Here is a 14409-nt window from a genome sequence, read left to right on the forward strand (position 1 = left end):
CTTAAAATTAGGATTTTTGATTTTTCACGCTCATGTCCCATAGACTTTAACGGTGTTCGAACTAATTTTTTGCCTGTTCGCATGTTCTGCTGGGAACCGAACCGGGGGATGTTCGGCTCATCCCTACTCTTCACCCTTCATTACTTTAATTAACTACATCTTTATCTTTAACTATTTGAATGGACTCTTAATCCTCTATTATCTTGGTTAATCACATCTTTATGCATCAGTTTGCACCGAGTCACATTATTATATGTATCGATTGATAATTTGCATGGACTTTGAATCCTTCATCATTTTGATCAATCATTTTTTATGCATTAGTTTGCACTAAGTCACTTTAACTACTTCCATACAGGGCATTTTCACCCCCTTCCTGCCCAAGTCAATTTTCAGCTTTCAGCGCTGTCGCACTTTGAATAACAATTGCGCGGTCATACTACACTGTACCCAAATGAAATTTTTATCATTTTTTCCCCACTAATAGAGCTTTCTTTTGGTGGTATTTGATTACCCCTGCGTTTTTTATTTCTTGTGCTATAAACAAAACAAGAGTGACAAGTTTGAAAAAAACACAATATTTTTTACTTTTTGCTATAATAAGTATCCAAATTTTTTTTTTTTTAAACAAAATTTTTCCTCAGTTTAGGCCGATACGTATTCTTCTACATATTTTTGGTAAAAAATATTGCAATAAGCGTATATTTATTGGTTTGCGCAAAAGTTATAACGTCTACAAAATAAGGGGATAGTTTTATAGCATTTTTATTATTATTTTTTTTTTACTAGTAATGGCGGCGATCTGCGATTTTTATCGTGACTGCGATATTGCGGCGGACACATCGGACAATTTTGACACATTTTTGGGACCATTTACATTTATACAGCGATCCGTGCTATAAAAATGCATTGATTACTGTATAAATGTGACTGGCAATGAAGGGGTTAACCAGGAGGGGGCGCTGAAGGGGTTAACCAGGAGGGGGCGCTGTAGGGGTTAATGTGTTGCTAGGGAGTGATTCTAACTTTGGGGGGAGGGGATTCACAAGGGGAGGAGACCAATCGGTGTTCCTATGTACAAGGAACACACCATCGGTCTCCTCCCATCTGACAGGACGTGGATCTGTGTGTTTACACACACAGATCCACGGTCCTGCTCGGTTACCGGGCAATTGCGGGTGCCCGGCGGACCCCCTGGGCTACCTGGAAGGCTGCGCCGTCATATGAGGGCGGCCCAGAACAACAGCTGCGCCGTCATATGACGGCGGCCGGGCAGCAAGTGGATATGCAGAGTTGCACCAGATTTTGCACTTTCCAGTTTTAGTAAATAAACCCCAATGCGGTATTGAATGGATTTAGTTTAGGTCTTTATTTAGGAGGAAAGAAACTATAAGCTTCTCATTTCAACAAATCCTTGAAATCTTGAAAGCACTATCTATTAGAATCTATATAGCAATTAGTGATACATATATACAGTATATAAAGCTTCAGGTTTTATTGTCAAAGCTTAATTAAACAAGCTGACTTTAGAAGCTGATTGGCTACCATGCACAACTGTAAAACAAGAAAATTGTGTAGCGCTAAAAGTTCAACATGAAAACAATGTAGTCCAACCAATGATGAAAGATATCCAAGAAAAACTTAGAAGAAAGTCCTCCATGTATATAAGACTCATAAAAGTAAATAGTCTATATAAATTCAGTGACTTCATGTGAGGAACAAATCAAATGTGTGACATCTGGAGTGAATACAGAAGAAACACACCACCACCAACAATAGGGAGGCTTACCAGATCACGTATACCCAAGAGGACATACGCCCAACTGGGTCAAATCAGGCTTGGGTGGTGGGTGATGGTAGATGTTCTGCCATACTTTTACAGCGCTGATTTTTAAAGATTTTCATGTGAGTGTATCTCTTATTTTAATAAATTTGGTACTTGTTTTATGGAATTACACTATGTGGCCTTTTTCCTTCCTGCTACATAACATTGCTATCCGCTTCCCAACATCATCTCGAGGGACCTTGTAGTACTTGGTTTGCTCTTAGATTCCCATCCTCACCAACGTTCTGGGACATCTACCATCACCCACCACCCAAGCCTGATTTGACCCAGTTGGGCGTATGTCCTCTTGGGTCTACGTGATCTGGTAAGCCTCCCTATTGTTGGTGGTGGTGTGTTTCTTCTGTGTTCACTCCAGATGTCACACATTTGATTTGTTCCTCACACAAAGTCACTGAATTTATATAGACTATTTACTTTTATGAGTCTTATATACATGGAGGACTTTCTTCTAAGTTTTTCTTGGATATCTTTCATCATTGGTTGGACTACATTGTTTTCATGTTGAACTTTTAGCGCTACACAATTTTCTTGTTTTACTGTCATATGCTCATATCCTATTGGCCGTGTTAGCTGCTTATCCCCCTTTTTTTGGCAGTGCAGAATTACTTGTTATCTTTCTCTACCATGCACAACTGCACCAGATCCTGAGTGCACCAGTTTTAGTAAATCTATAATATTGTTTTTGGGTAAAGTTTGTAGTTATACTGTATGTACATCTGAGAGCCATATTTACTCATTACCTATCCAGGCTCCACTTCCTGCATGATAATACTGCACATTAGATTTGACAGCCACAAGCATGACACCCAAAGGCAGAGGCATGATGGGACTTGTAGTTTTTCAACAGCTGGAGGTCCGCTAAATGCATATCCCTGGCATAGAGCCTAGATCAGATACACTATACTACCAAAAGTATTGAGACACCTGCTTTTACACGCACATGAACTTTAATGGCATCCTATTCTTAGTCCGTAGGGTTCAATATTAAGTTGGCCCACCCTTTGAAGCTATAACAGCTTCAACTCTTCTGGGAAGGCCGTCCACAAGGTTTAGGAGTGTGTCTATGGGAATGTTTGGCCATTCTTCTAGAAGCGCATTTGTGAGGTCAGGCACTGATGTGGACGAGAAAGGCCTGGCTTGCAGTCTCCACTCTAATTCATCCCATTCTATCGTATTCTATCGGGTTGAGGTCAGGACTCTGTGTAGGCCAGTCAAGTTCCTCCACTCCAAACTCGCTCATCCATGTCTTTACGAACCTTGCTTTGTGCACTGGTCCAAATCATTTGGTGAAGGGGGGATTATGGTGTTGATTTGTTTTTTCAGGGGTTTGGCTTGGCCCCTTAGTTCCAGTGAAGGGAACACTTAAGGCATCAGCATACTAAGACATTTTGAACAATTTCATGCTCCCAACTTTGTGTGAACAGTTAGAGGATGGCCCCTTCCTGTTCCAACATGACTGTGCACCAGTGCACAGAGCAAGGTCCATAAATACATGGATGAGGATCTTGACTGGCCTGCACAGAGTCCTGACCTCAACCCGATAGAACACCTTTAGGATGAAGTAGAGCCAGGCCTTCTATTCCAACATCAGTGCCTGACCTCACAAATGCGCTTCTGGAAGAATGGTCAAACATTCCCATAGACACGCTCATAAACCTGGTGGACTGCCTTCCCAGAAGATTTGAAGCTGTTATAGCTGCAAAGGTTGGGCCAACTCAATATTGAACCCAATGGACTAAGACTGGAATGCCATTAAAGTTCATGTGCGTGTAAAAGCAGGGGTCCCAATACTTTTGGTAGTATAGTGTATCTGATCTAGGCTCTATGCCAGGAATATGCAATTAGCGGACCTCCAGCTGTTGCAAAACTACAAGTCCCATCATGCCTCTGCCTCTGGGTGTCATGCTCGTGAATGTAAGAGTCTTGCTATGCCTCATGGGACTTGCAGTTCTGCAACAGCTGGAGGTCCGTTAATTGCATATCCCTGCTCTATGCCATTTGAGGGAGCTCAGTGGCAGTGGATTTATTCAGTAAATGTCTTACTTGAAGTATGAATGGAATTTGGTAAAGCCGACATGGGCCTTATAGATTCCTATACATTTTAATATTAGAATAATATTATTAACCCCCCTCTTCTGAAATAATGCACATATGCAGCATTACATAGGTGGGATTTCTTCCATGGCGTCACATATATGTAGCATGTTTTTGGTGGGAGTGTGCTCGATCTCATACCGCAAGCTTGGAGACACAGCTGTCGCCAACAGGCACAGTGATCACTTGTTTGAGACACCTCCCTTGCATCTCATTCTCCTCGGTGGGGAGTAAAAAATACATTGGGGGGAATTTTCTAAGACTGGAGAAAAAAGAATCTGCAGCAGTTGTGGCAACCATTCAGCTAATTTTCATTTTCAAAGCTTAAATGAACAAGTTGAGGCTAGATGCTGATTGATTGCAATGCACATCTGTTCCGATTTCAGTAAATTCCCCGCACTGCATCTTTTTCTCCCTGATATATGAGAAAAAACAAGGATAACTTTGCGCTTACTCAGTGGTGTAAGCAGCTAACACAACAAATAGAAATTTTGTAATAAACGATATGTGTAACAAAGTGTAGCGCTAAACATATAATAAAAAACAAAGAATAAAAATAGTGTTTTTAGAAAGTCTCTGGTGTCTTTTTAAAAGTCCATCATATGTAATAATGAATCACAGTCCATTTATACGTGAGACCATTATGATCACCATATGTGATAAACGAAAAGTTGTGGAAAAACTGCCACCAAACTGAATGGAGGCCTACCAGAAAGTTTGAACCCAAAACAGCATTTGCTCAATGGGTCAAACAAGCTTGTATTGCCCACCGGCAATCAAGAGAAAGCCCTGATGACCAGCGAGAAATGGGATCCCAAGAGCCTTCACAAAAAGTGTTGCGTGCATATACATGTGAGGATACCACAACCAAAGTGAATGGAGGCTTACCGGAGGGTTTGAACCCAAAATAACATACGCTATATGGGTCAAACCAGCTTGTATTGCCCACCGGCAATAGAGGGGAAGTCTTGGTAACCAGCGGGGGATAGGGTCCCAGGAGTCTTCATAGAGGTGTCTTCTCCATAAAAGTGGTTATACGTCCAAGGACATGGCCCATAAAGAATAAACAAGGGGCCACATAGTGTGATTCTGTAAACACAGTAACTACTATTACTGTTTATTATTATTATTACAAAAGGTTAATGTCAATTGGGTGCAGATACAAATACTATTAATAAGTATTGCCACATTAGCTGTGTCTGTTATAATTAGTTAAAAAATATAAATTTACAGAAAGATAGCAAAGCAACCATATGCACATTTAATGCTTTCAGTTTTGATGGTTTTATTGTTTTTGTTATGTTATTTTTTCATTTTCTTTTATGTTGTGATGACTAGTACTTTGGCTGTCTATGAACTCATTTAATAATTTAGCTGCTTTATTTGAAATGGTAAATAATCATCTATAATTTTTTTTATATATACAAGGGTAAATTTTAGCCATAGAGACTGACAATTTAGGGACCCATTAACACAAGGGTTTAGTATCCGAAAACATAATGCCTTATCTGGACAGGAATAACGTTTAGCAAACAGTGTTGCATCAAAGCATATAAACTATAATGCGATTGGTAATTAATTAAAGCAATTAGAATGATTCCCTGTAGTAATTGTTTGTCTCAGTAATGAGGTTGCTCTAGTCTAAAGGGAATTTCCTTGAAAACTGAAAACCTGCTGCTCCAAGGTTTTTTTGGGACAGAGATTTACATTACAGGTTTTAAGTTCTGCACTACTTGATACTGAAACCTGGTATTGCAAATTGACCATCAAATTTAATCTTTCTTTATTAGAGCCAGAGTGTTTCTCTGGTCAGGCTCCGCCTCCCAAAATCGGTATTTTACTAGCAGTTTTATGAGTTGAAGGTCCTCCATGTTGGAAAAAAAGGGGTCCTTATCAAATAGGTAGTGTTAATTTTTTTTTTTTTCAGGATGTATTGGCTGGTGAAGGACCCTCTCAAGGGATCTGTTTATGGGGCTTACTACGTATTATTCTGTACATAGTTATGTTTTGATAGTATCTTCACAGAAAGATGTTTGTAATAATCTGTAATTATAATGGGTGTTTGTATTGTAGAAGACCTCGATGATCTTCGAATGGAAGGTGTTACCAGTGTGATGCCATCTGGAAGTAAATTTAGCCAAGGACGTAGCAACTATACCACTGAACCTCAAGCAAAAGTCACACTCAATATCTGTTCAAGATGTGCAAGGTAAAGATGGCAGAGAACAATCTGACATATTGTACAGTCATGTAACAATACATTTTTTCACAATATCTTATGGTAAGTGGTGATTTCTACAATGTTTACATGTCCTGACATGGGCGGCTGCCAGTTTCAGCTTCCTTGGTAGAGTGGCTGCAGGTGCTTTAGTTAAAACTTTTATATGGAAATGTTACAAACACAAATGAACAAAAGGGGTTAGTCCACCCAACATTAATGTTGATGTTATTGAAGGAAAGTGGTGGTCTGTATGCACACTTTTCACAGCCAAGAGTTCGGGCTCTCATGCTGTAGTTATAAAAAAGATACAAGTAGCTGATAAGTGTTTCAGCCTGTTGCCATCTAGTCCTAACTAAAAGCATTCATTTGGGTACATGTGACACCTTTCATTTAATTTTAGAGGTATTGTTCATAAAGAGAACCATTCCTTTGGTATGAGGTCATATGATTTATTCCATGAGCAGTTTTTTTATGCGATATTCGCAGATGTTCAACTGGCTGCTACATAGCACGTTTAAAAAGGAACTCCAGCTTTTCCTCCCCAAAAGAACTGATGCATTGTGCATGTAAATGAATCACAACACCAGTGTCAGTGTGTAACTTGCCTCTTTAGCTGTATACAGCAGGTTTTTGTGTCTGTGATGTCACTCCTCCTAGGCGAATTTCAAAGTTCTCTGGCTTCCTTTTTCCTTCCTTTTCCAGTCCTTATACTACATGTCCCATGATCCTTTGAGCCTCTGTAGCTTCAGGACGGGCTTGTACCAGTTCTGGGAGTCGATGTGGGTGGATCATATGGTTACTGTGGGTGTTTCTTGGCCTTCATATGGATAGTGAAAAGTGTAAATGTGTCATACCTCCTCCTGTGACTTTCCTGTCTTGAAGCATGCCAAAGAATAATGGCTTACTGCAAGACTACAGAGGAAGGGCTATGGGAGGCTATGGGAGGGTGTTTCCTTCATATGTAAATTAATCAGTTCACAGAGAGCAGGGCTCTGGGAGGGCGGGATCTGAGGAGTGGGACTCTCTCTGTCTACACTGGTTGGCATATTTAACTGGGCAGAATTTAATTCTAATTATGATCCATTCCATTCTGCCCAGAGGCAGCACAACTAGCTTTCAGAACAGGCTGTGTATGAAGGGGTTTCCTTCTCGAATAATGCTGTGATCTGTGAGGCGGGACTTGGTAGGTTTGGACTCTTTCTGTAGATGTGACTGGGCAGAACTGAATGCTAATTAGAATGTATTCAATCCTGCCCACCGTCAGAGCTCTGATGGAAGTTACATCATTTACAGAGTCTGAAAGACTATGGAGTGTTACAGGCTCCAGCTGCTGCAGGAAGGGGCTATAGAAGGGTCAAAGTCAGATGATACAAGGCCACAATTAAATCCATAATATCAGGGGATCTGCAGACAACAAATCAACATGATGCAGATTCTATGCTGGAATTTATCATTCCATTTAGTTCTTGTGCAAAGAAAGTTGGTATTCCGCTTTAAAGCATAAATCGAGCCAGCATAGAAAAGATCACTTGATGATAAAATATGTTGAATTTTTTTTTATTTGTACAGTGTGTGTAATATATACCGTATATACGGTATATTACTGCAGCGCTGGTAGATTTGCAATCTACCGCACGTTAGGTAAATTTAGTAACTTGTTCATTAGGAAGGTTAAGTTTTCCTCTGTTCCAGCTTGGCTGACGTTGTGTGTGTTTCCATGCTGACTGGTGGGTGTCGCTGTTATCACTGGTTAGTGTTGGAAGGGCAACGTGTTGAAGCGTATGGATGCTCTTCTGTCCCAGAGACAACACGGTGGAGGTGGCCCTCCGAGTTGCATTCTGGGCGAGGGTATTTATGGGACAGACGCCATATTTTGGGGTTCGTTTTCAGCCACCTGCTGGCCCTCCTGGCCGACAGGTATGCGTTAAGGAGCTACCTCGTGGTCCTCCGTTCCGGAGGCCCACGATACTACGGCGCAGGGGTGGGTCCAGAGGCTTGTCTGGGGCCTACCACCGCGGCCGAGGAATGGTCCTGAGCTGTCGGTCCTGTGTGGCGAAGCTGGACAACCGAGAAAATCCCAGGGGAGGACCCGTCTTGGAGGGACCACGCAGCGTGCTGGTCTATAGAGGGGCCTGGTGACTCGGTTGGAGGACGTATCCGAAAGTAACTATACAGCATAGTGTCGCCGGGTTGGCTTAAAGGTTCAGGCACTGTGACTGACATTCACTACAGAAAATCTGATACGTCCTGTGGCAGAGGATCGTACGGATTTTGTTTGCAAGCAAGTCTGTGGCAGAGACTTTGATTTGTGCTGCGTGCTGGCTGTTAGGCTGGTGAGAGAGGCCTATCCAGACGAGCAAGGAGTGTGTCCCACAAGGGGAGCGCATTCCATACAATATCTGAATTCTACCTGAACATTTGTTAAAATAACCCTAAAGGAAGATGTTTGAGTTTCTTCTGAAGTTTCCCTTTCGTCTCTTTCCTGTTATTTCCTAAGTCAAGTGTTTAATAAAGCATTGAAAACGTACTCCAGTGTTGGTGCGTGTATCGTCCAGAGGTAAACTCAACGGGACCCTAGACCCGGTGCCGGTGAAACAGAGGGAAGCAGAGGGAAGGTGACAGACCCGCTTAAACCAGCAGCTCCACCGAGACTTATTGCTACATGTGGTGGCATCGTCCGGGATTTGTTGACTGTCAATTCTCGCAACCCAGTGGAGTGTTTTACTGGGAGTTTACGGAGAGAGCTGGACTTTAAAAAAAAAAAAAGAAAAGAAGAGAATCTTTCAGGAAAAGGAAAGGTAAAACTGCAGGACTTTATTTCTGAGTGCATAGACGGTGGGCGCCAGTAAAAGGCCCGAGAGCTGCGTGACTAGAAGAACAAGTGGGAGGAGTTACCCTACTTGCTACCGCGTGGGACGCGGGTATGTGTTTGGGCCAGAGGAAAAGAGAAGCCTTGTGATCGTGCTAAGAAGATCAGAGTGTGGCCATGTCTTTTCCGGCGATGCAGCCAGTTGTGGGACCGAGAGTGTTCCCTACAAGCACCGTAAAGAATACTGTGCTATCTGGAACTCTGCTTACGGATACTGGAGTTCAGTTGAAACCGCAGGGGAGGTTTGTCCTGTATACCTCAGGAGATGTTGAGGGATTGGGCATGATCTCCCATCGATGCGAAAGATTGGCTGTGCATCTTCGTCCATTTGGCCGATGTCAGCAATGTGGAGATTACTTGTTTGTGGTGGAGCAACCTACCACATCGCCCCGTACTTATCGGATGAATTGGGCAACAGGTATCGCCACAGTAGAAGCTGCTACTGCTACAGAGAGAGAGCGACAGGCCGCTACTTTGCCTGTTGTTACTGACAATGTTCCAGAAGGAGACACTGCTGCTGTTGTCTCATCAGGGGACATTACTTTGGTTTCTGCGTCCACTACGCCTACTCCTGTTGTACCTACTCAAAGGAAGGTGGGCTATGTGAAGGCTTCCCACGGCCATGGTCGAGGCCTACCCCAGAGGTTACCTGGACCGGAGCTACCAGAATCCACGTCAGGAACGGGTAAGCCACTGTTGGGGAATGTGTCGGGGACTGTAAATAAATATTTGCCGTTGGGAGATTCGGAAATAGAATCCATGTTGGATCTTTCCGGTGATGATGACCTATTTGAGACTATGTCACAAGAGTTATTGTGGTCACAAAGTGAGGATGTTGCTTCCGCTATGACTTTCCCTGAATGGACAGCCCTGAGTTCTGGGAAGGCATCACCCTGTGTGGAGCCACACAGTACTATTGATGGGACTTTGCCAAAAGTTGCTAGTTCACTGCAGACACCGGCTGGGTCTATGGTGAGCAAATCATTGGATTCCTGTATACCGCCTGGTATGGGGAGAGACAGATCTTTGCCAAAACTTGCCCGCTTACAGAGGAAATTGAACAAGCATGTGGCGGCAGAGTATGGTTTGGAGTTCCCCTATGTGCCTCGTGATATCATGCAGGAGATTGAAGATAATCGGGAACTTTGGTACAGTGAAGCTGTTTGGGACTATTTGTCTGTACCTAAACCCTTCAGAAAGATTGGATGTTCTGTTAAGATGGATGAACGTTTTAACGGATGCTTTGAACATTGGAATTTCGGTCGGCACATCTATGCTGACAAAGTGGTAATTTGCAGGCCGGGAAAGGACAATGTTGTGTATTTTATTACCACAGTGGATAAAGAGGGAAAGACACTGACTTTGCCAGATCCCTGGTTTTACTGGTAACTATGGACAAAAGAACTTTGAAGTTATTTAGCTAGTTAGCGTCAGGGTAAAGAGATCTGCGTGGTCAAGATCTACATATTCTGTTCAGTGTTTAAATCCAAGGACTTCCTTTTGCTAGCTGGATTTTGTTTCATAGAAAAAAAAAGGAGAAGAAGAATTTTATATAGGGATGGACTCCTAAAGAATTTTTTTTTTATATAGGTTATAGGAAGAGAGTTTCATTTTTAAATGAGGCTTTGCTCCTAATGTTGTGTAGGATGTACATATGTGTGTAACTATGTTTTCTTTTCAGGGATCATCGGATCTTATATTAAGCTGGGAGGCTTTTCAGCTAGTTAGATAGTGAGGTTGTGTACAATCATACTGTGGTTTTGTTTGCGGATGTAAACATAATGTTTTATAGATATAAGTCTTATAGTGCCTTTTACTGTCCTTTTCTCTCTCTCTGTCTATCCAAAGTTAAAGAAACTCAAATGCTTACTCTCAGGCTTGGGAGTCATTGTCACTGTTTTTTTGGACAGACGTTGGGGACAACGTCTATTGTAGTGGGGGGAGTATGTAGCTCTGGTAGATTTGCAATCTACCGCACGTTAGGTAAATTTAGTAACTTGTTCGTTAGGAAGGTTAAGTTTGCCTCTTTTCCAGCTTGGCTGATGTTGTGTGTGTTTCCATGCTGACCGGTGGGTGTCGCTGTTATCACTGGTTAGTGTTGGAAGGGCAACGTGTTGAAGCGTATGGATGCTCTTCTGTCCCAGAGACAACTCGGTGGAGGTGGTCCTCCGAGTTGCATTCTGGGCGAGGGTATTTATGGGACAGACGCCATATTTTGGGGTTCGTTTTCAGCCACCTGCTGGCCCTCCTGGCCGACAGGTATGCGTTAAGGTCCTCCGTTCCGGAGGCCCACGATACTACGGCACAGGGGTGGGTCCAGAGGCTTGTCTGGGGCCTACTACCGCGGCCGAGGAATGGTCCTGAGCTGTCGGTCCTGTGTGGCGAAGCTGGACAACCAAGGAGATCCCAGGGGAAGACCCGTCTTGGAGGGACCACGCAGCATGCTGGTCTATAGAGGGGCCTGGTGACTCGGTTGGAGGACGTATCCGAAAGTAACTATACAGCATAGTGTCACCGGGTTGGCTTAAAGGTTCAGGCACTGTGACTGACATTCACTACAGAAAATCTGATACATCCTGTGACAGAGGATCGTACATATTTTGTTCGCAAGCAAGTCTGTGGCAGAGACTTTGATTCGTGCTTCCCTTTCGTCTCTTTCCTGTTATTTCCTAAGTCAAGTGTTTAATAAAGCATTGAAAACGTACTCCAGTGTTGGTGCGTGTATCGTCCAGAGGTAAAACCAACGGAACCCTAGACCCGGTGCCGGTGAAACAGAGGGAAGAAGAGTGAAGGTAACAGACCCGCTTAAACCAGCAGCTCCACCGAGAGTTATTGCTACATTACTATTTAATGCAGAGGGATTTTCTAAAGAGAAACCGCACAAGCAATCTTATTATGATATAGAGTACACATGGAAGGAATGAGTCCTTGCTCATTTTTGTGTGTGTCTTAAAGAGGGAGTCCCGCGAAATTTTTTTTTTAAAAGTCAGCAGCTACAAATACTGCAGCTGTTGACTGTTAACATAAGAGCACTCATCTGTCCCCAAATCCAGCGGTGTCGGCACCCGAGGCCAAACTGTCCCTCAGTCCTCGGCAGCTGCCGCCGCCATTCTCTGTGAGGGAGTCAGGAAGTGAAGCGCTGCGGCTTCACTTCCCGATTCCCTACTGCGCATGCGCGAGTCGTGCTGCGCATCCTAACTGGACCCGTGTGTGTCCCAGCAGACAGCGCGGGTGGACAGGAAGAGGCATAGACTCCCGTGGGAGTCTATGCCGGAAGTGGGTGCAAATACCTGTCTTAGACAGGTATCTGCACCCCCCTCCCCCCTGAAAGGTGCCAAATGTGACAACGGAGGGGGGAGGATTCCGAAAAGCGGAGGTTCATTTTTTGTGTGAACCTCTCTATAATAAACATTTCTAAAAAAAATGCAGTAAGAACTCCTTTCTACAGGCTTCTATCAAACTTGTTCCACTTTCCCCTAGTTTTTAAAGTAAATCTCAAAACCTTTGTGGTGGCATCTATGAACAGTAGTGCACACAGGATGAGCCCCCAGTGCTACGTTTGCAGGGTGTGCTGGCTGGTGGGAGGGTGTAAATTGGGGGCAGGGGTATCCTTTAAAACATGTGATTAAAAGCTTAAGGACAACTGCATTATAAATGTATGATATAAAACATTGTATGACTATATTCTATAATAATAATAACAATAATAAAAAATTATAATACTAAGCTAAATTATAATATTTTTGTCCATGTAATAAAAACCAATGTGTTGTCTACTACTTCACGTCTGTCGAAGATGACAGTTTAAGTATTGTATTGTTGAAACAAAATATGGAGTACTGATTGATTTGCCCTCTAAATGGGCTTAGCAGTATTTTGTTCTTAATGTCATTTTGCCTATGGCAATACTTTTAAACCTTTTAGACTTCATTTTAATCATAGGGGATTTCTAGGATTGGGTGGGTGGTGAGACGTGCTCTCCGGGGCCAGTCAGTCCATTTAATTACTCATTATTTCTTGTGTGTAAGGATGCATAGTAGGTATGTCTACTCATTTCTTGTATGACAAGAGACACGCAATCCTGAATATCTTACCCAAATGTATCCCACTCATGTCAACATACTGTACCCTTTGTCTGACACTTCACAAGACTGCATTGCTAATTTCACCCCAGGCATTGGTATGTGTAAACCTGCATCTTTCAAACTTATACTTGTTACTAAATATACTGGGAGGGGCCACAGACATAATTGTGTTTTTTAAATAACGATAATGGTAGACAGCATGCTTCATACTTCAAAAGTATGAAGATATGACATAAAGTATATTACCTAAATGTGACAGCTTGTTAATGTAAAATGATTATCTACACAAGATTACACTTCTTGCACCATGTATTGGTTATAGATAGCTCTTTTACATAAACATTAAGGCTCTTTACATGCTCAGGGGCTGTTTTTAATAATAAAGTGTAATGTAGTGACAAGGGACATCCCGTTATGACCTTTCTCAAATGTCTAGTTTGCCTTAATATTTTCTTGCAGATCAGAGATGAATTTGCAGTAGAATGGATAAAGCATCTGAGCTGCATTCAAAAATACAGTGCAGACAGCTGTGATGAGAATGGATAACACAAATGTCCTAACCTGCCTTAAAGCTAAGCTGCTATAAAAGTGTTAGCAATACAATTAGAAGATTTCAGGATACCAAAACTGTAGGATATGTTGAGCAGGTGAAATCTTCATTTTAGGCTGGTTTCTAATGTTCTATCAATGTTATGTACAGATAAAATCAGAGCCACAGTTTACACACTCACCCTGGAAAAAGGCTCAGCGTGAGTGTGGAGCTACATTGGAGGGGGGGGGGGGGGTGCCGCTGGTAGGCAGGCGGGGTTAAATGGGAGCCCGTGCGGACTCCCTCTCTCTTTACACTTACCACCCACCACCATAAACTCTGTACCCCTCTCTACTGTTCATACCACCCACCGCCATACACTCTGTACCCCTCTCCTGTACATACCACCCACCACCATACACTCTGTACCCCTCTCCTGTACATACCACCCACCGCCATACACTCTGTATCCCTATCCTGTACATACCACCCACTGCCATACACTCTGTATCCCTATCCTGTACATACCACCCATCGCCATACACTCTGTACCCCTCTCCTGCACATACCACCCACCGCTGTAAACTCTGTACCCCTCTCCTGCACATACTATCCACCCTTCTCTCTCAGCCACCCCTCCCTCCTCTCTCTCTGCCATCCACTCTCTCTCCCTCTCTCTCAGCCACCCCCTCTCTCTCTCTCCCATACCCCCTCTCTCTCTCTCTCTCTCTGCCATACCCCCTCTCTCTCTCTGCCATAGCCTCT

At 43.0% G+C, this 14409-nt stretch overlaps 1 protein-coding gene across 1 annotated transcript in view; it reads left to right on the forward strand.

Moving 5' to 3' along the window:
• LG05H8orf34 (linkage group 05 C8orf34 homolog) overlaps window positions 1–14409 on the forward strand; it is a 427150-nt gene that overhangs the window by 259041 nt on the left and 153700 nt on the right. The window contains exon 8 of the mRNA XM_073631776.1: window positions 6014–6149. Coding sequence (XP_073487877.1) covers window positions 6014–6149 — 136 coding nt within the window. The remainder of the gene's footprint in view (window positions 1–6013; window positions 6150–14409) is intronic.

This window comes from Aquarana catesbeiana, linkage group LG05, assembly GCF_042186555.1.
Source record: "Aquarana catesbeiana isolate 2022-GZ linkage group LG05, ASM4218655v1, whole genome shotgun sequence".
Taxonomy (NCBI): Eukaryota; Metazoa; Chordata; class Amphibia; order Anura; family Ranidae; genus Aquarana; species Aquarana catesbeiana.